This window comes from Dicentrarchus labrax, unplaced genomic scaffold (assembly GCF_905237075.1).
Source record: "Dicentrarchus labrax unplaced genomic scaffold, dlabrax2021, whole genome shotgun sequence".
Lineage (NCBI taxonomy): Eukaryota > Metazoa > Chordata > Actinopteri > Moronidae > Dicentrarchus > Dicentrarchus labrax.
In genome coordinates, this window is record NW_026136701.1 from 3859344 (window position 1) to 3881579 (window position 22236).

Here is a 22236-nt window from a genome sequence, read left to right on the forward strand (position 1 = left end):
TATGCATAAAACTCATGCTACATGATGTAAAATCAGGTTAGTGGGTTGCATCTCCTTACAATGTTGTAAAATGCATAGAATTATAAGCACAGAGAGTAACTTACACTTGGCGCCTGAGGTGTCAGTGGGACGGGGGGATGATGTCCGGGAGGTGCGATGATCTAATCCCAGTTGTGTCCGATGAAAGTTGGTGAAACTAACCGGAATGATTCTCACCTCTTCATCAACGTAGCTCTTCACAAAATCCATCCAGCTCTTCCTCAGAGCATCATCCTTCGGAAATTTAAATGGAATTTCTCACATTCCTCGAAAGATGCACTTCCGGGATGTTGATGGCATACTTTAGCTGGCTAACGAAGGTTGTGGCTGATAATAAAAGGTGGTAAAGATTGTAATAACTCGAGCGGGAGAACTGCTAATGCTAGCGTGCAGTATATTTTTATACCGTTAAAGCGGGGTTATGCTAAGTACGGCCCCAGTGCGTCATTGAGCCATATTTTTACCCACCTCCCAAAAAAAATCCTGAACCCCAAACAGGTGGAACGGAGGAAAACAGTGAAACACCACAATTCAGTACATAGTTCACAGTCTTTTATAATGTTTTCAACAACTATTTTATGCCATGTATAATGTGTTTAGAGAGAGATCACTGAATTTGCTTTACACAGACTTTAATGAGTGCAGCGTAATTCACTATAACCCTGTTTCACATCACAAACATCATCATTGAGAGTGAAGATTATTAAATGAGATGCATAAGACAGTACATGTTTCTCAGCTAAATCTCAGTCAAACGGTTGCTGTTACTCCACTCTTATCTTCAGCACTCCTGGTCAGTGTGTTTGTGTTCTTCCCCCTGCAGAACCCTCTGAGCTTCTCTCTCAGGTTTTTGTTGGAACAGGTGAGGAGGCTCGCAGAAGCAACGCAATAAAACGACAAGCCTAGGAAGAGCATGTCTGCGCTCAGCCCCGAAGCAAAGATAGCATGGAAATAGTAGAGGGAGATGGTGAGCAGCGTGGTGAGGTAAACCCAGACCAGAGCCACTGTCAGCCTGCAGACGAGCAGGTAGGACTCTGCTGTGGGAGAGCTGCTCTGCTTCTTCTGCATGGACAAGGTGTGTTTGCAGAGGTAGACGACCAGCCTCAGTGAAGTCGAAAGCATGATCATCAAGGGCATCAGGGTGAGGTAGCAGATGAAGATGATCACATACACATTTACATCGACCCAGGGGGGGAACAGAGGTTTCCTGATGACGCAAGCAGCCTTTTCCGTCATGTTTAGAACAAGAGTTTTGCTTCGGAAATGGAGGTAGAAGAAAGGGGAGAACATGACGCAGGAGGTCAGTAAGGTCACCACCAGGGCAACATTCAGGATGGTTGAGATGTTCTCCTTGAGAGCTCTGAAGAGAACTGAAGAGAAGCTCAAAACCCTCATGCAATAAAGGACGCTCAGCCAGGCAACAGACCAGAAGCTGACAGAGCTGCTGCTGAGCCACGCGAAAAGGACGACACAGAAGAAGAAAGGTAAGTCCGGCCCGCAGAGCACCCCGGCCCAGACTGCGGCCACGAGCACGAAGGTGGAGATCTGCAGCAAGACGTTGCCCAGCGAGATGAAGCAGATAACGGCAGCCACGGTTTTTACACCTCCGGACCTCCATTGCTGCACCAGCATGACCCCGAGGTTAAAGACGTTGGCGAGCACCCCCAGGATCAGCAGGAAGGCCGTGCCGTACAGCTTAAGATCAGCAGGTCCAAACATGGTTGCAGAGGCCGAGCGGAGATAGATCCTGGTGCATTCCTCTCGGCTTTGGAGCAAAATGAAATGCCCAGAGTCCTTACAGAGGAAATGAAAATACCCAGCATGCAAATCTGTTCCTCTCAAGTCACCGGTGAATGTTGCTGCATATGAAAACAGAAATTAGACTGATCACTTAGATCACCTCTCTGCTTTGTTCATTTATATAACAGACCTTGACTATGAACTGAGCAATTACAGATTTTCATCTGTGCATATTTATATTTATATTTGTCTGTTATTGTTGTCATGTTGATGTTGCTGTTATATCATCCACACAGCAATGTTTGGGTTTTATTTCTCCATTCTGAGGTCAGGTCCTGTACCAGAATTAGCATTTCATTCAGCTGAATTAACATTTTCTTTATGTAGCTGATGTAATACAGAGTAGTTCTCTTATTATTCTTTATTAAGAATAAAGCAGTGTATTTATAAAGAGATTCAAAAGTGCTACGAGGGAAAACGAGAAAAACATGTCACACAGACATACACAGTGAGAATAGTAATAATAATTGTTGTTTGAACAGATGATGATGGTCAGTTTGTTTTTGAAAAGGGGAGAACTTTCGGAGCAGTCCCTGAAGGCAGCATTCCCTAGCAACAACGTAGCATTCTAAGATAGTTTGTTAGTAAACGTTAGATTTTTGTTTGAGCTGTCTTTGAAAAACACCCTGAAAGACGGATTAGAAGAGCGCAGATAAACAACACAAAGCCAACGAATATAGAGGAAAAAGACAAATAGCACCGGTAACGTAACTATGGCGGATAAAATCGGTTCTTGCGAAAAGGAGAAGTCCTTCTATTTGATCCAAATCAGTTATCTGGATGAGAAGTTGGAGAGGTGAGACTGTCACACTGCAGACCTGCCTTGCATTTGGGGGTATATAAAATAGTTTATTTAAACAAATGATGATATATGTAGTCAGGTATGTGTTAGTGTTTGTCTCTTATCTAAACTTATAAACTATAACTGATATAAAACTGCTTTATCTGCATAGGCTAGGTGATGTTAGCTATGGTAGCATCCGCAGCAGTTGGTGTCCCTCCAGATGTTCTCTCCACATGAAATAGACTTTGACATCATTACCACTGCCACCATGTTAAATGTGTGTGAAAAACATTTCCTAAGAAAAACATTTGGCTGTAATAATATAAATATATAATTACCGTTAGCTGATTTTTATTTGAAATACTGTATTTACAAGAACTATCTTAGTAGATTCTTGCATACAGTATAAACTTCCACGTGTTCCTCCTCATCCTGCAGGTACCAGCTTAAATGTGACGAGTTGGAGAAACAGAACAAGGACCTCACCTCTCGATACAACGCGCTGCAGAAGGACAAAAAAGACATCACTGAGTCCCTGAAACGCTCCCTGGTTCCAAAAGAAAGGAAGGCGGAGGAGCTGAGCGAGCAGCTGGAGGGTCAGCGGCAGGTGGCCGAGCAGGACAGAGAGGCCCTGAAGCTGCAGCACTGCCAGCAGATTCAGGAGCTACAGGAGCGGATCGATGAACTTCACTCAGTGTCCAAGATGCAGGGTGAGGCAGTGTGTCACTGGACAAATGTCTGTCACACAGTATGTAGTTGTTTCATCTCGCAGCGTCTTAGGATGAATTCAATTTGTCTGATTTGCGATTTCAGTGTCAGCAATGAAGCTGCTACTTATTATTATTATATATTATTATACTTATTATTTCATTATTGATTAAGCGATTTATTAAGTGTTTGGCATTTGGCACAAATTTACAAAGTAACTTTGCAAACAGATGAAGGTAGATCTGCATGAAGGTAAACGACTGCAGCGCTTGATGGGCCGCCTCATAATCTATGACCACAGCCTGGTGTGTTAGGAGGGGGTCTGAGAACACTGTTCCAAGCACTTTGTGTGAAGTATACTGTGGGAAGCATCCTCTTCTCCCCTTGATAACTCTCCTGTCCTCCCCCAGGGGAGCAGAAGGCACAGCTGATGCAACAGCTGTCTGGCCTGGAGTCTTTAGAGAAGCAGGTGGTCAGTCAGAAGGAAGAGCATGAAGCTGCCATCAGCAGCCTGAGGATGGCAGCAAAGTTGGAGAGGGAAAAGTGAAGTCTATGACAGAATCGCATTCTTTTTCTTCTCATGCTGATCTCCTTTTTTGATGTTGGGTTAACTGTTGCTTTAAAATGTTGGTCAGCAAACAGTAAATGTTTACCCGTACCGTCTCTTGTCCTCCAACTACAGCATGAAGGAGGACATGCAGAAGACAGTGGAAGATACTGTTAAGACAAAGACCTTAACCATTCTTCAGAAGGAGAGAGCTCAGCACAGCGAGCGGTTGGTGCAGATCGAGTTCCTGCTCAATTATAACACGCTCATCCAGAAGGAGACTGATGCCATACGAGCTGGAGAGAGTGATCTTTGCATTAAGAGGGACAATGTGAAGGAAGAATTGAGAAAGACTGGGCTGGAGATATCTACCCACAAGAAGGTAAGAGGACAACTATCAACAGTTTTGGAATAGAAGTGGTGTAACTTAGGGGGGATTTGAAGAGGAGACCACAACTGCTCTACCACTCAGCTACATCCCCACACTTTGTCTTTCATTGGAAACTTTCTTCAGTGTTTCAGTGATAGAACATGTGTAACTATTCCGTTATTTCCACAGCGGCTGCTATTCAGCAAAAGTCATAGCAGAAAGATAGCTATAGAACATTTTTCAAAAATGTGAAAAGGTAGCATCTCTGCTTTTCAAGTCAACTTTTCAAGCTTCTGTGACATGTTTCCAGCGAGACTTGTGTGTCTTGGATTTCTATGGTCCTATAGAAGTCTATAGTCTATAGTCCGATGTAGCTAGCTTGCCAAACATTTTATTTATATGTTTACCATCTGGGACATAGACACCATTTGGACATTGGAAGTATGTCTGTCGTTAAGTGGCATAAATCAGGCTCATTCTGAGCTCACACTACAGAATCAAAGCCCTGATTTACCACTTGGTATATTTTGGAGATGGCTGACAAAAGCCCCCAGATCAAAGGCAAATCTGCGTTCACTGATCTGATCAGAGACACAAACCGGGCCATCCGAGCCGATACCTCACAGAGTTCCGAAAAATATCAAGCAGGCTAAATATCTGGTCATGTCAGGTAAGGGGGCTCTGAGTGAGTATATTTCTATTTCTGGTAAGTTATTTCTTATTTCACCATTTGAATTACACAGTTTCAGTCCATACTTAATTCTCCACTTTATTTTAGTGTACTACTTTAATAGACAACAAAATGCAAAACCATTAACTTACTAATACATTGGCCAAATGTATTAGATTTCCATGATTCCTAGATTTCTGTTTTTGAAAGGTGCTATTTATGTGACAGGCAATGATCCCTGATTACACGGCAGCAATCCGACAGTTGTGGTGTGACTAAGGAACTAGGGGGCATCTGGACCTGAACCAGTGACCTCCTGATCTGTAGTCAAATGCTCTACTCCACTGAGCTATACCCCCAACATTTAACCACAGCATCACTGTGTCTATTGACAGCACTTTTTTTCCCTGGTGTTTGTGAGAGAATAGCGTGCATAAAAAGTTGCACTTGCGTGACATAGTACTAGTACTCAGAAAGTTTTAAATTTCCATTCATCTGCCTGAGTTTACATGTGCTACTGTATGTGACACACAGGTAAAGCCCACAACCAGTGAGGAAGCCTCAGTGCCATTCTTCCACAATGTTTCCTCCAAAAATGAGTGACAGGTCTAGTTAGGATCTCTGTGTATATGTAGCTTCCAAGGTCCTTATTCTGTGGAAAGCTGAGCTGAGGTCTACAGTCTACAGTGTAAGCAACAGCAGCCGGTGTGGGTATCAAGTGGGTCTCTTTCAAACATACTGTCTTTTTAATACAACATTCTTTGCTTTCTAAGATAGACAGAAATACAAATAGAGAATTTTGTATGTTCTAGAAGACCTGTCTATATATGGCACACTGCTGAAGCCTCATATGTTTTACCCAGAATGAGGCCTGTTTTCCCATCACTTACATCTTACTTGCATTTCTCCCTGTGGACAGTAAGAACAGGAGAAACAAAGTGAACAAAAACTCTTTCACCGTACATACGGACATGTAAACCTTTCCTTTAAACTTCTGACACACTTGCTGCACCCATCACTGAAATGGAGGTAAAATTAGCCTACAGATTTTCTTTACACAAAAAGCTTGTCATTCTTCTTTATTATTCTTCTTAATTTGTTTTCTCATTTTTTCCACCACACTTTATAGTGGGTGGAATTTGTAAGTCTATAAAAATGTTACTACTATAACTGTAAAGGCATGCGATTTATATTTCAGATGTTTTGTCAAATATTTTGACCTTTAACAACAGATAACTCAATAAAACAACCAAGAACAAAATGGAAAGGGATCTTATGTCACTAAAATTTATAATGATACACCTGCACCTCAGAGCACTTGAAATGATTGAGGCAAAATAAATCTACAAATGTTTCAAACACAAAGCTGCAGCCTTAATAACTATTTATTCATCTTTTTGAAACTTTCCTTGTGACATGTATATAGCTTGTGGCTAATAAATGATAATACTCTGATGGCAAATCTATATCATCATCAGCACCCAGTCAGCTGATATTTGAGAAAACATCTCTCAGTTTGTCCTCCAATCATTCAACATCTTTCCTTGTTCAGGAGATGAAGAAGCAGAAGAGGAAGTGCCAGAAGCTGGAGGTGAAGCTAAAAGACCATAACATCACCCACAAGCACATGCTGGCCAAAGAAATGGAACTCAGGTAAAAGTTGCATCCCTCTCTGTTTCAATGCAAGCTACATTACTGAAGGATTGAAACATGAATAATTCTGATTCAGGGGGCATCAGGACTTGAACCAGAGACTGATGTGCAGTCATACACACTGCCACTGAGCTATACTCCTGAGTGCTCGATCTGTTGTTGTCTGTGTTTTATTTTCAGAAAGGCCCTGGTCTCAGTGTCGGAGGAGTGCCGTCAAAAATCAGAAGAGGCCCGTCAGCTGGGGCCCGAGCTACAGGGGGAGAGGAGCAGGAGGGGGAAGCTGGAGGCCATCGTGTCGGAAGCAGTCATCATTCTCAAACACATCATGGAGGTAAAAACACGGTGCTGACCTGTTTTAGTTCCCGCTGCAGCGTCTCATTGCCTGAAATGAAACCTTGCAGACTTTCAGCTCTGGGATCTAATAACATGTGTGAGAGCTGTATTCCAGAGAGGGAAGATGATTCTGGTTTTAATCCAGAACGGGCAGACAACTCATTTACCTTCTGCTGCTCAGACCACCCAGTGGTGGAAGTATTCAGGTCCTTCACTAAGCATGTTTAGTAAATTCAAAAACAACCCAACATTGTATGAAAATTATATGAATGAAAAGAAGAACAGCTTCACTGTCCAGTCCAATTGATGTATATGTATACTGAGTGAATGAAACCCTGTCAGTCCCAGTGGAACGATGGTGCCCCGCCCATTGTTTATGTGAGGCTAGCACACCAACCAATTGTTCTTTCTCACTGTGGCTCAACATACCAATAGCCCTGGTCCTTATGAGCAAAATGAAGAATGACCTGTGGCTGTAACTGATAACTGGAAGTAGTTTTATACTTGTATAAAAATGGTGGTTCTGTGGCTCCGCCCACTACGTTGTATCTCAACCAATCAGATAATTTCTGATTATCGGAGCTCTGGTGTTCTCTGTCCACTGCAGGAGGACGCAGAGGAAGGGCCCGACACAGAGTGGAAGACGGAGAGACTGCTGCATATCCTGGAGAGTACCGCCCCCCAGGGAACAGGCTCCGCTTTGGACGAGAAACCACAGAAACCCAAAATCAGCCAGGTATCTGTCTCCGTCCTCTGGACCAAGTCTGTTAGTTTTATGACTTGTGATGACATTTGTGTGAACACTGTTTATAAAAACTTGCTCACTGCGACCTACCTGCTCAGCACCGAATGGAAGACAAAGTTAGCAACAATCTTTGTATAAATTCAGTGGGTCTGTCCGTCCCTCAGGAACCTCTGCAGTAAGAAGACATCCGGCTCTGTGAATCCATCTCCTCCTGATGTGATTAAAACAAAGAAAATCTTAAAGTGTTCACCAAAAAATGTGCCACCACAGAAAAGCTCAAGTACAAATGTGGTCTACAGACTTTGCAGTCTATATTACAATGTGCAGCATATAGAAGATTTATATATTCTGTATATAACCATGTGAAATCCAAGTAAGTGGCTGCCTTCTTGTAATTTAACAAAAATGTTACTGATGAAAAAAGACGGCAATGACAGCTAGCTAACCTACTGTAGCCTCACATTGGCGAACAACAATAGCATATCACTGACATTCTGAATGTAAGTGTACTGCTATAAACCTCCAGCGTGGTGGAAAGTAACTGAATACATTTACTCAAGTACTCAGTGGTACTGTTTGATACAGTGTAGAGACAGCAGCTCCCTCCCTCCCCCATACTGACCTCTGCTGTCCGCCAGTAGAGTCCTCAGCGTGTTCCCGCCCCCACCTGCATGTCATTACCTCATCCACGGGCTAGCAAGTTTTCAAACTGGGTTCCGGGGACCAACAGGGGCCCTTGAGTAGGCTGAGGAAACTCACAGGTGTATTACTGAGGGCTGCATTCCACTTAGCGGAGGTCTTGTTATTGTGCATGCTGGTTCAAGTCCACCTGTGTTTTCCTGTATAAAATGTCTGCTGTGCAACCGGTTCATATAGAATTTTGAACTTTTATCACATTTTGTGAAAGTTGGAACACAGGAAGAACTAGGGTTGGCCGCTGTGATTAATCGTCATTTGTAGTGAGTTTGATCATTGATTGACTATGAAGACTTTATCTTCAGACCTTAAAATTAAAAAATACTCAGAGGGGATCAGGACAAAATACTCTCAAATTGGGGATCCTTGGTCTCATTTTCATCTTCTGTGGAGGTCCTTGAAGTGAAAGTTCGGGAAACTCTGGTCCGTGTGCATCAAATCATTGGAGGTCAGCCTTTGTTCTTTAGCTCATGACATATGATGCAGCAGCAGAATACAAATTATATAAAGTACAGTTATCAAAATTAGCCCCATCTTTACCAGGTGCAACATTAAAGTGAGACATTACACATGAATGCATTATTACCCACTAATGTAGCCTAATCCTTCTGAAATCAGCCATTCTGCACAATGAGTTCATTTTAAGTATATTTTGATTCAGATACTTCTGTACGTTTGCCTACTTTCAGCCTCTCATTAACATATTACATTTACACCTCCAAAAACCATTTCACACTGAATGCTAGAGCACTGACGCAGGTTAAACACTCAGGTGAAAAAGGTTTAAAAGGTCAATCAATGTGTAAAAATAGCCTACACTACAATGTGTGTAATGTAAAAGAAATGAAACAACTGTGACACTGCCTGGTATTTTGCTCATCTTTTTATTTCATGATTAATATTCACATCACTGGTTAACAATTAATCACAATAAACATCTCTTTCATACCAAATATTCAGAATTGAAGGGGGAGATGAGCTCTACCTAATAGGACAGATGCCTCTAACAACCAGCAGTTTGTTTGTTGTCTTCTGCATGCTCTTGCTATGGTGTTGTGCCCTACAGAATAATACAGCACACGCTACAGTGGATCCACTCCACAGTACTGAAAAGCAGATTCTTTTTGCCTGTGACCTCTGTTTGTAATGACAATTTGGACATGCAGCCTAAAGTATAGGTATAAGTAGGTATATTCAAAAAACTTGAATCCTATGAACAAAGCCAGCCTAATAAATACAATCAATACATATTTTATTGTCCTTACTCTGTGCTCTCCTTGATAAACAGTTTTAAATATTGGTTTTACTGCACTACCGTCTGGTAGTTGCTGTATATGTGGTGGAGGACACAAGAAGAGAAAGCTACTTTTCAGTGCTGTGATGCTGATACGCGTCTGTAGGTGGGAGACACAGCTAGGGGCTCCAGGTGCATATCTACCAACACTCCCTTTTATTCAGGAGTTACCCTTTCCCCCTTTGTTTTCACAATTCAGGCAATTAGCCACCTCTCTTAGAAGAAAGTCTGAGTTCAAACTTACTGTCCAATGTTTGAGCTCAGCGTCCACTAATTTATCCTATGCTTTTTAACAGTGCAAATTGGTCCAAATTGTTCCGTTATTCTAAGCTCTTGTTACTGACACTGAGAAGATAATTTGGTCCAAAACTTCCCTTAATTCAGTCCTGTGTTGGTAGATATGTCAAGGTGTCTATATAGGAGCTGTCTAATACAGAACATTACTCTCTACCACATGCCAAAAGACTAAGTCTGGTTAGTCTAACGGGGGGGTGGCGGATGGCGGGAGAAAGGGCTGACCAGTGTGTGCCAGGTGTCACAAGTACAGTAGTGCATTTTAGACCAAAGTGGAAACCGATCGGATTGTTCCTTTCCGTTTGCCAACCAATTCTTAAGTGTGGTATTTGGGTTTCTGCGATTCTGGTTTGCTTTCTGTTGAGTCCGACCATACTAAACACGACACACACTGCCCCCCTTCCTGCCCGTCAATTTGAATCCAGTAAATAGTGTTTCCATGTGTGACCTATCTTCCAAAACAGAACAGAGACAAACCTCATACACGTATTCATAATCTTGCATCTTTAATACATTTTAAAAACATTCTTGAAACTTCAGCAGCCCTTTTCTTGGAGGAAAAAAGGCAGACTCTGAAAAAAGAAAAAGTACACTTTTCCTTTCTTATGCTTTCAATCTTATAATAATACCATTATTGACCTTAACAGTAACAGGTTTATGAACGTGAAAGCTCATCTGTCAACATCCACGACACCCTGTTAAGAAGTAAGATTTTTTTTTCTTTTTTTGTTTGATTTTCATTTATTTGAGTTACTTCTGGAGTGATAAAAACATGGTGGAAACTATATACAAGGTACAGCGTGAGCTACTAGTGGAAGGGTGGTATTCAAGCGCTATAACTGGGGAATCAAACATTTGTGGACGGCTATCAAAGTGAATCTGGTTATTACCTTTTGTCCAAGCTGCAATGCTGCACGTTAACTTTATTTCACAAATAACCATACTGGTTACTACTGAGTACTACATGCATAAATCTAGTCTGAAACCTAACCATAACTTCTGTGGAAACTTTAATGGATCAGGTTGCCCACTGATCTTTGGAACCATAATTTACCTCTATTGGATAGCCCCATGTGTTATTGCTTTAGCATACAGCATGGAAAGTATAGTCTGGCAGATACTAGACTTAAAAGAAATTTCAATTGTGTATTCATTTGGCTGATTTGCATTTTTGTAGATAACACAACATAAACATTTTTATGTTCCCTTAAATTTGGTTATGAAAGAGTTTCTAAATGACCTCAAATGTATGTTCGTTATTTATGACAAATTAATGTAAAGTCACTTACACAGCTACTGATGATTCACCGTCATCTTGCATCGCCCTGGTGGCCTAGTGATTTATCCTATCTAATACATTTTGGTATCGACCAAAATAATCCAGTACTAAGCCGTATTGAAACTTCTCCAGACAACTGATACCTGCATTTGATCTGTTCTGTACCTTAATCTAGAAACTATTTGTATAGTTTTGCTCGCAAAGTTATACAAATTATGACCCTTAACAGCAATTAGTTTCTAGTTTATAGACTGTAAGATCATAAATCACCAGCAACGTCCCTTTCGAAAACTTGTTAGCTGTCTGGCTAACTGGCTTCCAGTGTATGTGCAATGCAAAGTGCATCGCCTTATATCGGTTTTACAGGTTTGGCTGCTTCTCATGAATGAATCAACTGTGCAGCATTGGAACTGCTACAAGTTCTCATTGTTTTAGGATAACAAAAGTCACTTACAATGACTGAACATACTGTATGCTAAAGGAGAGAAATTCATTCATAACAACACGTTCTACCAGCAGTACTTTTGATGCTAATCCTCTGAAATAAGGCTCCTAAAGGTTTAGTATGGTCCTTTAACTGACCATAAACAGAAACGTACCCACTTGGGGAACGTGGCTTTGTAGCTTGGTCAGACAGTGATAACCAGTGAATGTTGACAGGAACAACATGAGGGCAGACTGGAGGGTTGAGTGTTAAACCATCATAGCCAATAGTACAACACTGATGACCAAAGTTCCACTAAAATCCTCTAAGCTGACATACTCTTACACTGAGCTTCCAACACACATTAAGACTACAACTGGTTCCTATTTTATATACACAAACCACTGTCTACAGCTATCAAAGTGCTTTCATCCCTTTGTTCTTCTATTCCCGAAGAAAGATTCACATTATTGTCTTCACATGTGATCCACACATATGTCAGGTATCATATTTTGCTTTTAGGCAACTCATGGGAATGATTTGGAGGGAACAGTACAATATCAAATATGCGTATATGTTGCTTTTACTTGTCTAGTCTTTATTGTTGACTATTTGATAACTTGCTCTTTGATTATCATAACTTGATCTAACTACCAAGACTGTTTTGCTTCCAAAAGCACACATGTACAGTACACAGTAGACAATGTTTTACCAATATACAGTAAAGCAACTTTTATATCACTTCAGTGCATCAATAAATGAACAAGACTGTGTTCAGAGTGCACAAGACTTTTGAGTTTTAAGGGGAACTGTACATAATTCATATGATTTAGATAATATTAAGTATTCCAGACACAATAATATAGTGTGGCCATCAAAGCTAGTTTAAATGAGAATGGTATGTAACTCTAATGAAGCTTCTGGTGATGTAAGGTTTCTCAGTCAGCCTTTGTTAAGTCTCAGAGCCAGACTATCAGTGTTCCAGAGGCTACGCAGCGCTCTCTACAGGATGGATGGAGTAGTAACACTTCACACATCTGACAACTACGGCAACACCCCACAAACTCGTCACTAATCCTTCATTGTTTCAGCGGAGACCAATTCCAGCCTGCCCAATGCATAGACTGACAGTGAGTAGACAGGGCCGTCTGCTTTAAGGTGGCTGCTTCTACTCGTTTGACTGGTGCGACTGACACATGACAATGCGTTTAGTCTGTTACTCAACAGCACATCACAGTGTCGTTTTAATCAATTAAAACTGAATTTAGGTTATTTCCTAAAATAATACAAACAGGCTGAAAAAAGTTGCCCTTTTCTTCATACTAGATCATTAAAGACATTTAATAATTGTGGAAAGTGAGCAAGAATAATATCCCCTACAACTTCAGACTTACTTCTCATCAACCTTTTCTGAGTATACTAGGACCATTTTAATGTTTCAATCACTTAAAATGTGAATTTCTATTTTACATGTGCAGATTAGTTCACTTGAAAGACAACATCAAACAGCACTTGCTGGCCCCAACTACAGTATTTCCAGGCCGCTCTTGGTTCTGCTTTGCTGAAATATTGCTGCATTCATGGCATTTTGGAGCTGGGCAGTTCCTGCTGTCCAGTGTAGTAAAATAATATTTAAATCATTTTTTAACTTTACTTTGTTATATTTTTTGCATATCCAGTGATATCCTATACAAAACAAAGAACAAGAAAATGCTGACCAAAATAAGCATTTAAAAAGCTTTTAGCTTCCATCTATTTACAATACAGATGTTTAGTAAAATATATAACAATAGATAACTAGAAACCTGTCACCAAGTCAAGTGGCTTACTAGTAGCTCTTAGTTCAATCTGCTACGCAGTCTCTAGTAATAAATCAGTAAAAAGTTGCAAAGAATTTGCCATCTTCAGACTTGCCATGAATGTAACATTATTCCCTTTAACAGCTCCTCCTGCAACTCCCTGTTAACCTCTGTGGTTGTTCTCTGTCTCTGACCATCTCTCCCTTTCTCTCTGTCTGTACGTCATGTGTATGCGCAGGTAACAGGAGGCGTTCCCAACTAAGACCCTGTATTGCTGTCAGAGAGTTGGAGTGAAGAGTGAAACACGGGCAGAGGAAATAGACGAGAAAGAGTGAGGATGAAGTGAGCCTATGATGAAAATGTCCAACAATGACTATGATAGGAACAACACACTAACACAGCTCATCATTGTTTTAACAATATCAGTGTAGACCACCAAAACACAATAAAGAGTTGGTTTCGTTCTAGAACAGAGAAATGCTTCTATGAACAGCATACCGTTTTTATTTTAGGGTGCTGATTTGTGTTTGTGTGTACCATACTGTATGTGTGTATATGTGCTGACTTCTGTTTTTGTGTGTGTGTGTGTGTGTGTGTGTGTGTATGTGTGTGTGCATGCACACCAACAAGCGTGTGTGTGCTTTCCTGTATAAATCTGTGCTTATGTGGAAGTGTGTGAAAAAAGTTAGCAGGTCTCACAGACAGGATTCTAAGACACACCAGCTAGTGGGAGGACTTAAAAGAGGGTGTGGCTCTCTAGCCCCACCCCCTCTCCACTGGGGTGAACCACATGACCAGGAAGTGCCACATGCGCAAGAGAAGGAAGGCGCTGTCTGTCTGTCTGTCTGTCTGTCTCAGATAGCCTCATGTGAACTGTATATGCTAGACACAGCTCAAGGTGACTGCTGGGGTCCCTCACAGGAGAGTCTACAGTGTGTGGGCGGCACTGTGGGGTACATGGGAGGTCTGGGATCAAGCGATTAGACAGTGTGGGAAAGAGTTATGGTGCAGGAGGACAGGGTTGCATGTGCTGTGATAGCAATAGTGTTATTGAGGAAATTAAGACTAAAGGGTTTGATGCCCCCAAATTATTATTATGTCATGCGAAGGGTCGGACATATGAGTATATGAGCTTATTTAAAGATAAAGGTTAAAGGTTAAAGGTTTGTAAGTCACTGAAATAGGTCTGTCGCTTAAGGTGCTTTTTTTGGGTAATTTTTTAATACTTCCATCAACCCAAACTGAATGGGGCTGCAGTGCTCAAACACCCATTGTAGTTTGTGAACTTGTGCTAAGTCTCATGTGACCAGGGCTGATCTAAATCAAAGAGTTAGCTTCAGAATGTGAACAGTGAAGTAAAATGAAGTAGTGCTATCACACTCAATATCCCCAGAGGTGGGTAACATACTCTACAGACCTGTGTACACCCTGATGTACTCAAGGTATTGTGTCATAGGAAGACTAGCGACCACTTTGTGGAAGCTAATGGGCATCCAGCTAAAGAATAAAGAATATTGTTGTAGTGAATTAAGTCCCGGTCACACCAGAGAGTGGCATGGTAAAATTCATTCCTTTGTCTTTCCGAACATGTAGTAGTAGTAGCTTGGGGACATAGGGACCAATCGCAGGGCTAGTTGGTCAGCTAACATGCTAGTGCTAGTCAGCCACAACAGTTCTCTGAGGTTCTTCCTACTTTCTCTGTACTGGACCGTTGACTTCCTCATGGCATTTTCTTATCAGGACTGTATTTCATTCTCTTATTGAAGAGGGGGAAAAAAACTCTCTGAGCTAGCAAGAATATTAAGCTTGTTAGCACCATTGCTACTGGGAGAATGCATTTACACAGTTGAATCAGAGACCATTTGTACGACTCCTGTCTCATAACTGTCTGCAAACCATTCCTGTTTCATGGAGCAACGTATACTCCAACAGAGTGTGTAAATAAAAGTGGTCGGTGTAACACAGCTAATAAGCCAGCTACAATAGCTTCCTACATTTTGGACTCTCCAGCTCTCTGATCCCTCAAAGGACAGCACATCAACTTGAACTTGATGCAAAACATTTGCACGGTTTGACTTTGCTTGTGTGACCGAAACCACAGATTCTAGCAGTTTATTAACACAGTTCTTTGATTCCATCGCAATAAACTGATTTTGCCGTAAAATCTTGCCATTTAAAGTGCTGGTGTGACCGGGTCTTTACACCGCAGCCTGTGACACGGTGCTTGACGCTGTCCGCAATAAGAAAAGTGCTACATACGGTAAACTGTGCATTAATGCCTTCATGTTGCTTGACCAAAATGTGCAGCAGCTAGCAGTTTAAGGTTTAACAGTTATCAGAAAAGTTTAAATAATTCTGTTCAAGATCACTCCTTCAGCTTGAATTTAGAATCACTCTTTCAAGGTCAGATACTGTGATCTTAACTTAAAAAAACACTTGGCTTCAAGATCAAATACCTGTGCTCAGTGCCAGATCCTTTTTGAGCCAAGGCTACCCAAAGAAGCAACAGAGCTCCATCATCACTGCCTCTCCTAAGGATTATCATGCACTAATCACATCATGAAATGATGTTTCTAATTGTGGTAAAAGTCGTCTGCTTTGTTCTACCCACAAAATTTCCTCGTAAGTACTCTGAATGGATGCATCTTTTCTTTTCTTGAAACGTAACACAGAAATTGTCTGACGTCCCGAAAGCCTCTGCACTGATTTTGAACTCCATCCTTAGATCTATTTTCATTCTTTAGATCTATTTCCAAACTTCTCCAATTGTATCTCCTCTGCTCCACTGTACATAAGCCCTTGTCCTCTGCACCGATCACTGCTAATTGTGAGCATCATGACAGAAATAGCCCAGAGATAAAGAAGAATTATTGTATGTAATATAGTTTGGGGAGACAAACTGGTGCAATGATACCGAGTGATGTAATGGGAGATATTGTTTGATGGGTGAGCTGCAGAATTACCTATAACGTGCAGTGCTGTAGATACTGTAGATTTGGAAATAATTGCTGGCTGGCTGGGAGGCTGGAATGTGTTGATTTAAAGCAGACTTGACCGTATTTGCCCTGCTGTTGGCCGGTAGCAGACCCTCATCTGGTTAGTGTGGTCTGGGCCTAAGCAGACACGGAATGGGGGTGGAGCTGGGGAAAATAAGATTGGAACATCAAAAGTGCTTTGTGAGAAGGACCATAGATTAGCCTTAGGAACATAGTTCTGAGGCAGGGTGTTTGTGCTATTGGGGCACGTGTTAAAACAGTAATTGGTGTGGAAATATTCTATGAAAAACTGGCTATGCTCAGTATACTTCCATACGGCACTGACTACTGTTGTGGATTTATTGCGCTGGGGTTGTTAAATTTGCAGCTTGAGGTTGAAGTCCTCTAAATCAGTGCTTACGAGGGGATTTTATCAGTCGAGAAGCTGGTGGAACCCCGCACAGAGAAACACAGACAAACAGCAAGTGCTCTTCTCTGTGGTAGGCAGGGCCAAACGTCAGCCCGAGGGCGTCAAGAGGTCGAAGGTCAGGGTTGGTAGCAGGAAGCTGGCAGGCGGACCCCAGAGAAACACTGAGAGGTGATCGGTCAGTTCGGTGCTGCGGTGGGCGAGATGAAGGGCGGGGCCAGAGGGAAGTGACTGCGCCGTGGTAGGTTGGTTGGTCGGTCGATTGGCAGGTCGGCGAGCGCCATGCGTGTCCCACCAAAATCTACAGGTCACTGGGACTCAATCTGTGGAGGGGGAGAAACTGGATTAAGAAAAGAGAAAGCAACCAACAGAAGGAGAGAAAGGTGATGCTGAGACAGCGGTGGACATTTTCAGAGTTTGCATTTTACCAGCCAGATGGTCTCTAGCTAATAGTCTGTTGCCGTCTGGGGCAGGTTCATATGAATTATGGGCCTAATTATAAAACATTCCTGCTTTTTATTGTATTAGCACTACATCCATCCATCAATTAGGCCGAGTTTGGCTACCCGCATCAGGTGGCAGGAGTCTGTTCTGTCCCTCTGAACTCAGGGAGAGTGGAGGCCAGCTGCAGTGCCAGAGATGAATGTATCCACTGAGACTGGTTAACTCTGTAGGTCTCTTCATAATTTCATTTAGTAGCAAAGTGTATCTATTTTTACCACCCCTCTCCATCAGACACGTAGCAGAGAGCAGGTATACACGCACATGCACGCACACACAGTCTCTACTTATTTATTGTCAATTGTCTAAATAATTGACCGTTTGCAAAACCCCCGAACAGCAATTGTCTAATCATAGCTTAGCAACCGTAACTAGGCATGTCAGACCTGCCAAGCTTTGAAGTTCTGCACATCCTGAAGCGGTGTACATAGAGTCGTAGCTCTCATTACTCTGTATCTAAGAGGGTCTTTTTTTCTCACATTTTCAAAACCAAAAACACAAGAGCAAATGTTTTAGGAATGGATTAAACAGTGCATTATCTGCTCTAACATAAGCTGCTTATTTCTGGGAAATGAGTCTTATTTTATGTTTTAAGAAAAAATATCTTTTCAAGCATGTTTTGCATTAGAAAAGTAATCTGGTTTTAAGAAAATCTATCTAACTTTTAACAATGGTTTGCAGAATATGCCAGCAGAGGAAGATTATTTTCCTTATTCTAGGGACCACTAGCACAAGTTTTTTTTTTCCATCTTGGCAGGCTGAATGAAGCCTTATTGCTGAAACCAGCCACTGGTGATGGCATCCACCTGTCACTCAAAGAAGGCATGTCCTTAATTACGCAGAACTTTAAACATGAATATAATTTACATATTGAATTATATGAACAGTTGTCATGAACAGGGAAATTAGCTATAGAGACCAAAAGTGTTTTCTGTACCAGGCAGTAAACATGTTTATTGCTGCTGTAAAGTTGGGCATTTTAATATGGGGCCATACTTAGGTTGACTCACTTTTCCAGCCATTGTCAAGTGGCTGTTTAAGGAACTGCCGTTTTTGGCACCTGTTGGCTTTATTTCAGCCACAGAGGTTGCCGCTTGGGTACGGCTGATAATATCTGCCAGCACCAGTTGTCGTTTCAGCCAGCCAAATCCTCAGTTGTTGACTATAAACGAGACACCTACTTTTGTTTACTTCTGTCTGAAATCAAGGACCCATTGCTTCAATAATTACTAAGAATTTTGAGCCGTAAATCTGCCACCATTGTCATTCTATGTGCCGTACTAGAAACAAAAGTAAGTGAGGGGGACGGGGCTTAGCGGATGTTCGGAGGGCTGCAATCACAGACGAGCACTTTAATGCTTTTAAAAGTGACTGCTCGGTTTGTGTCTGTTTACCCACTTGTCTCAGTGATGCGTTTGTCTATGCTAAGGGGCTCCCTCAGTCCGTCTCCCCCAAACGGAGTAGGTGTGGTCTCCTTCACCCCATTCTCCTTAGCAACACCTCCTGGTGCTGTTGCCTTAGCAACGCCTGCTGGTCCTGTTGTCGGAGCGCCACTCGGGGGTGAAGATGTCTTCTCCTCTGTTTTCTCCTCCTGTAGCCAAATATAGACACACAGACGACACACACACAGAAGGTTTAGTATAGTGTACTCATACTACCACACCATCTAGTGGTGTGAGCCATTAAAACACAATGAGTCAGCAGAATGAGAGAAGTTAACTGTCTGTTAATGGATAATATTAATGACTGTGTTATAGTTTGACCTTGTGACCATTGGTCTGTCCGTTGCCTGGCCCCACATTGTCCATGGATCCAACCTTAGACTTGGCTTTAATGTTGAGCTTATGGGACTCAATCTTCACATCACCTCCACCTGAGGAAAAAAAATTAAGGTTAGCATGAGACCAGCATGGAATAAGGTAGAGTTTAAAGGGAAGACATAGAATAGAAGCCTGACCTGGCTTATGTTTGATGTTATCCTTGGAGCCACATTTGGATGTCACCTTGCTCAAATCAACCTTTCTATTGAGGATCTGCACCTGGAGGAAGAGGAGAGGTCATAATGTAGCCTCTTTATACTAACTCATTGAGACGCCACATCCAGTACAATGCATCTTTACTTCAGCACCCACTCTATCCACTTTAGAAAATCACTGTCAGCCATTAACAGGCACCTGGGCATAGAGAGGAAGACATTTGGTACAGTATGTGGGAGACTGGATGCATTACAATAAATACTCAAATTCCCACTTACTTTGACTTATTGTTAAGTCGCTTAAGTCGTTATTGTTACTGAAGGTGCCTTCTTATTTTTGTTAGGCTGGTAAATGATGCTCCATTTATGCAGATAAATCGGGACAGGCTATAATTGGAGGATGGGAAAGGGCTGTTATTAGATCGCCATCACATTGTGAGAGCGTGTGTTCAGGATCACAAGGAATAATCCTGAAGAGCGCTGATGGATTTTAAGGTCCGCTGACCTGCCTGACAGCGTGTGATAAGATCAATCATACTTACATATTAGATGGCAGACAGGAGGACTAACAGTCGGTCCACTGTGACCCTCAGTGCTGTTAACTTTCATTAGCAAACAAGCCATGATGAGTTTGCCTGATTGATATTAGAGCTCTCCCTCATTAGTGGCTGCTTGACAGCTTAAAATATTACTGACCCACTATGTCCACAGGGATTCAGAAGAAAGATAGTTGATGAGTCACATTTACAGGTCAACCTGGGATCACAAAGGCCACCTGTTGTGTGGCTCACTCTGGGCAACTTTTTTTTGATTTCCATAACACAAAGCATCTGTATTTGACGACCTGGGAACGAGACTCAACCATCAACTAGCTTTCTCCAGAATGACTCACCCCGCCTTTAAGGTACTAGCTGACTAGCTGAGCTAAGCTCATATGCACTGACGTTTTTCTGAATCGGTCACAGTATGAGGCTACAGTGCAAGGTTTTCTTAACATACTATGTTTAATCATTAGTCACGAGGGATTGCTTCTTTCTTTTTTTTTTTTTCCAGGAAGACATCTTTAGACAGAAGTCAGTGATTTCAGATCTGCATCATTTCCTAACCCAACCCTAACCCTAACCCACATATTGGTGTTATATTGTTATAATGTAGATTCAAAAAGAAAAATTAGAATATCTTGCTTTTTCTTAGTCTAGTGTTGCCAGTATAGAGATAATCTATTTTCCAGCAAACAGAGCTCCATTGTGAACCTGGAAATGTAACCCAAAGTTGTATGTTAGAAACGTAGAGTATGGGTCCCCAGCATACTGAATAATTTCAACTCTCAGTGGGCAATCAGTACTGAGGTTATTTCTATGCTTAATACATTGAACCTGCATTTTTAATGAAGAGACCTCAATGCCATGTTAATATTCAGTTGTAATATTTCTTTCTTTCTCCAAATCGGCAAAGCAGTTGCTAAAATATTGTCCATATAAGTGTTTATGCTAATTAATACGAATTATGCTAATTATCCTAATTGCCAAACATGTGCAAGTTAGCACCCGGCAGTTTCTAAATGCTTGGGGACCCATACTCTGCATTTCTAACATTAAACCTGAAAAAGTACAAGGAGTTATATCAAATGCTTGGTATTTGATCCAGCGTAAATCGGATATTTTCTGATATTTGAATGAATGTTGAAATTAATGTGATTTTTCTTGTATTTTTAAAAGAAAATCATCATTGTCTACCAATTAAGGCATGATTAATATTGACAGCTTCTACAGTAGATAGGAAATGGTCAGGCTTTTCCTTATCACATTAAATATAGACGATAGCCATTAATGAGATTATATAAACACAAATTGATGAATTCTAGATAATGTAAATATTCATGATGTCATTTTAGACTGAGGACACACAACTTCACTTCATTATTCATTTATTCATCAGCAATATAAAATGTTATTCCTACTATAGTACATTTCCTCGTACTGTAGTTTTAACACCTTATAGGACTGTATTGGTTTGTGTGTACTTTATGTGGAGCATGCATTGGAACATACTTTTACATGTGTTGTTTTACATTTACATGTAAAACAGCAATACATAAAAAAGTACAGAGCACTTAATGTAATTAAGGCAGACAAAAAATGAACAAGACAAAGTAAAAACTGAAATAATATCTAAATAACAACAAAAGTACAACAGTTGAGAGGTATTAGTGGGACCAACCATTAGGGATGTAATTTTTGTACAATTTTTGTAGCATGATAAAGCATAATTAATTACATGATAAAATTATTCCATACCATGTCATGACAACGGTTTAAATTGGTAAAAGGACCCAGAAGCCATATTTCAGGGTCCATAAGGAAATTAATGCCATTGATTTGTTATATGACATGGTTTCTTGAGAATTAAAACTGATCAGTTGCTGATGACATTGTGATGGGTGTGATCGGTCCAGCCTGTAGCTTTACTTGATGCCACAAGTTGGACATTAAGCCATTTACACTATTCCTTTTGTGTTTCGTTGAATTGATCTAAAACAGCAAAGTGGTGATTGTGAGAGCAGCCCAGAGACTGGATATGATAGTGCAGCAGGTGTTTGGAGCAGATGGAAACAACATCTGGAATGGTGGGCAGAAGGGCCTGTGGTCAGTTCACTTTAAGTGAAATCTGAAATGCAAACAGCGGGAGCCATGAATGTGCTAATCACAGCGCATTCATTTTCAGGTACTCTTGAAAATGATAGCACGTAAATGATTGGCATTTGGGGGTAAAGGGCTTTTGTATTGTTGCAGTTGAACTTTAATTGCTTCTAGCCCGGTTCGATTACAGAAAACACTCAAATTAGATTTTCTAAAGCTGTGTGCAGCAGTTTAATCAGGGATAACACAAGATTTTTGGATACAGTATACTGATTCTGAGTCAC

At 41.2% G+C, this 22236-nt stretch overlaps 3 protein-coding genes and 1 non-coding gene across 9 annotated transcripts in view; 1 reads left to right on the forward strand and 3 right to left on the reverse strand.

The window, feature by feature from the left end:
* Positions 1-789: 789 nt before the first annotated feature.
* LOC127368461 (taste receptor type 2 member 40-like) lies at positions 790-1758 on the reverse strand. The gene has a single exon (XM_051409290.1). It carries the CDS (start codon positions 1756-1758, stop codon positions 790-792), a length of 969 nt encoding a protein of 322 aa, XP_051265250.1.
* A 2232-nt stretch (positions 1759-3990) lies between these two features.
* LOC127361417 (uncharacterized) lies at positions 3991-9175 on the forward strand. Its single transcript, XM_051396017.1, has 5 exons — positions 3991-4260; positions 6471-6571; positions 6752-6902; positions 7512-7640; positions 7814-9175. The coding sequence occupies exons 1-5, from the start codon at positions 4015-4017 to the stop codon at positions 7826-7828; spliced, it is 642 nt and encodes a 213-aa protein (XP_051251977.1). The 5' UTR covers positions 3991-4014; the 3' UTR covers positions 7829-9175.
* On the reverse strand, positions 5204-5277 carry trnac-aca (transfer RNA cysteine (anticodon ACA)). The gene has a single exon. It is a non-coding gene; the product is annotated as a tRNA-Cys (tRNA).
* Positions 9176-9213: 38 nt separating the features above from the next.
* The window catches only part of map4l (microtubule associated protein 4 like), a 108302-nt gene continuing 95279 nt past the window's right edge, over positions 9214-22236 (reverse strand). For all 6 annotated transcript variants that reach the window (XM_051395996.1, XM_051395973.1, XM_051395980.1 and 3 more), the window contains 4 exons: positions 19296-19377; positions 19102-19211; positions 18737-18929; positions 9214-17160 (listed from right to left, as the gene is read on the reverse strand). In XM_051395996.1, the coding sequence (XP_051251956.1) occupies positions 17156-17160; positions 18737-18929; positions 19102-19211; positions 19296-19377 (390 nt within the window). In that variant the 3' untranslated portion in view covers positions 9214-17155. The remainder of the gene's footprint in view (positions 17161-18736; positions 18930-19101; positions 19212-19295; positions 19378-22236) is intronic.